We start from the raw sequence: 2,966 nt of genomic DNA, 5'->3' as shown, positions 1-2,966 counted from the left end.
TAACTGACTTGGTAGGTAGTAAGATGGCTATTTATATGTACAGGATGTTTAGTCATATATTCGTTTATTCCTTCAACAAATATTTGTTAGGGGAGACAGAGTCTAAAGTAATTAAAACATGAGGTAGCTTCACCTAGTCACTTGATGAAAATACATTATAGGGCAATGAATTTGAGAGTGATGGTGGAAGGAGGGCTGCTTTTAGACTACTTTTAGGTGGTCAAAGAAAGCCTCTGAGAAGAGACAAAATTTGAGCTGAGGTATGATTGATAAGAAAAAGAGTTAGCAATGTGAAGATTTGAGGGGAAAGAGTGTTCCAATAAGAGAAAAAAATAAGTGCAAAGGATTTGAGACAGAGGCAGACTTGATTCATTTGAAGAACAATAGGAAGACCAGTGTGGCTAAATGCATTAACATGGCAGGAGATGAAATCAGAGAGTTAAGAGTAGAGCCAACTTGTGTAGGTCCTTATAAGCCTTGGAAGAGTAAACTTTAATCTGAGTGCAGTAGGAAGTCATTGGAGAATTTTAAGTGGGGGTGTGACATGATCTAATTTGCTAAAAGCAAAACAAAGTACACTGCATGGAGAATGGATTTGGGGGAAGCAGGTCAAAATTGGAAGCACGGAGGCCAGTTAGAAGTTATAGTTATTATAATTTATTCTAGTCCAGGCTAGGGTAGTCCAGGCTCATGGTAGATGGAAATGGAACGAAGACAATTTCAATGTATATTGTGGAGGTAGAACAGATAGAATTTGCTAGTGGATTTGATATGTGGGGTTGGGGTGTGAGAAAAAGACAGAAATGAGAGATGTAGCCAAGATTTTTGGCTTGAGCAACTGGGTGGTATAATTTACTAAGATGGGAAAGGCTAGCAAAGGAGGAGTATTACGAGGGGTGGGGTGTTAAAGAGGAGAATAGGAGTTGTATTTGGGGCATGGAAAGTTTGAGATGCAGATGTTTATGAGAAGATGCTGAATTGGATATATGGGTCTGGAGTTCTGAGGAGAGGCCAGAGCTGGCGGGAGATGTAAACTTAGGGGTCATTGCCACATCGATTACATTTAATATTTAAAGCCCTGGAAATTAGATAAATGTGGATGGACAAGTAAAGGGTACCTGCTTACGCTCAAAGTTGTTTTTTCCCCCATTCTGAGTTGGTATATGTATTTTTTCATTCTTACTTGGTATGTACTTGACTATAACTATTAGTTTTCTTAATAACTTATCACATATCTTTTTTTTTAAAGGTATTTTGTGTATTGACAGCTTTGACATTGTGGGTGATGGGGTTAAAGATTTGCTTGTTGGGAGAGATGATGGAATGGTCGAAGTGTATAGTTTTGATAATGCAAAGGAGCCTCTTCTACGATTTGATCAGGTAAGGTTCATTAAAGACTATATGTGCTTATTATTTGTCAAATTATTATACTGATGACTGATGATTTGAATTTTAATAAGTGAGAATATGTTAAAATGTTATGTTTGGTTTAAAATATTGCCATTTCGATGTTATCAGAATCTTTAAACTGCTCTTGTGTTTGAATAATAGACTACTGCCTTCAAGCAGAATAATAAATTACTTTTTCATTATACTTTTAAATATTAGAAACTTCTAAAGTATTAAATATTTTAGTTTTTAATGTATAATAACACAGTATGGGAGTAACATTTTATATGTTTGGGTAATATAAATGAGACTTGTTTTAAAGCCATAAGATTTTAGGAATAACCTAACGGACAGTATCAGAAATGTCCTTAAGCAGAAAGGAAAAAGTAATTTCACTTTTAGCTACTAAAGTGCCAGCTTTATAAGAAGAAAGGCTAGATAAAAGTAACTTTAGTATACAAACTGTAAATGTAAGTAAGCTTATTTGTGCCAAGCTATAAAGTCATATACAGAAGCATTCTGGTATAAACTGAATGCTTCATTTTCATGGACTGGTGTTCTCCAATCCAGGGCTTCCCCAGCCTGCCTCATGCAGGAAGCACTGAGGCTGTTTACAAAAGAAAAAGTCCATAACTCAGTCTCAACTCTTTTCTTTTTCTTTTTTTTTTTCTAATTTCTCTTAATAGTGATATATCCCAATCCCAACTTAGTTTAACTGCAGTTCAGCAAATACAAGTGATTTGGAGCATAGGTAAAATATACAGATAATATGAGGATAAAAATGTTACACAGTTGAGTTTATGTTATAGATTTATTTCAAATTTATTCATCTTACCTTAGTGAAAAAAGTCATCCTGTTAATGATGCAAGTAATAGTTTAGGCTTCAAAGTATGTAATAATCCTTTGTTGATGATCTCCTGTTTTTTTTTCATCAGCCCTTAAGAAACTTTCTTATTTAGACTCCAGTCTTCTCTTTGACTTCTATTCTAAACTCCAATAACATCATAACATTTATCTGCTCTGCTAGGTCTGGCACTAAGAAATCCTATCTTCTCCCTATTTCTTCTGTTTGTTGGATGACAGAGGTACTGCTTTTAGGTTATGCTTAGGCTGGGAATAGTCTGCCTCATCTTGAATTTATTGTATTTTGACTTAAACTTAGATATTCTTTTGCCAGTATTTTCAGGAATGGCCAAGTTTGTAAGTTTAGTTCCATGTTGTTTTCTTACATAAACTGTATCCATACTATATTGTCTAGGATCTCTGATTTTATGGTTCCATTACTGGTGTTTAAAAAATATTAGTTGATTTAGATTTATCTAAATCTCTAAGAATTTTACAAAAATGTATTTAGAGTACATAAGATAAGTGAATTTCATTAAAATATTGGCAAAAATGTATTAGAAATGAACAGTTTTTAAGGTACTTCTAGGTGAAAGTAAAAGTTATAATAGTCACCTGAAAAACCATTCAGCAAGTGAGAATGTATGTAAATCTATTGACTGAGTAAAACATCTTTCTGCAAGTCAGGTGATTTCCAGTGTTTTGCATTCAATAAATTAAAGGAGGACCTAAC

The 2,966-nt window shown here is 34.0% G+C and overlaps 1 protein-coding gene across 1 annotated transcript in view; it reads left to right on the top strand.

The window, feature by feature from the left end:
* Positions 1-2,966, top strand: part of BBS7 (Bardet-Biedl syndrome 7) — a 53,803-nt gene that overhangs the window by 15,382 nt on the left and 35,455 nt on the right. Inside the window, exon 6 of the mRNA XM_012650397.1 lies at positions 1,250-1,380. Within this exon, the coding sequence (XP_012505851.1) occupies positions 1,250-1,380 (131 nt within the window). The remainder of the gene's footprint in view (positions 1-1,249; positions 1,381-2,966) is intronic.

Source organism: Propithecus coquereli, unplaced genomic scaffold (assembly GCF_000956105.1).
Source record: "Propithecus coquereli isolate 6110/MARCELLA unplaced genomic scaffold, Pcoq_1.0 Scaffold323, whole genome shotgun sequence".
In the NCBI taxonomy this organism is placed as follows: domain Eukaryota; kingdom Metazoa; phylum Chordata; class Mammalia; order Primates; family Indriidae; genus Propithecus; species Propithecus coquereli.
This window is presented reverse-complemented; position numbering and strand designations above follow the sequence as displayed.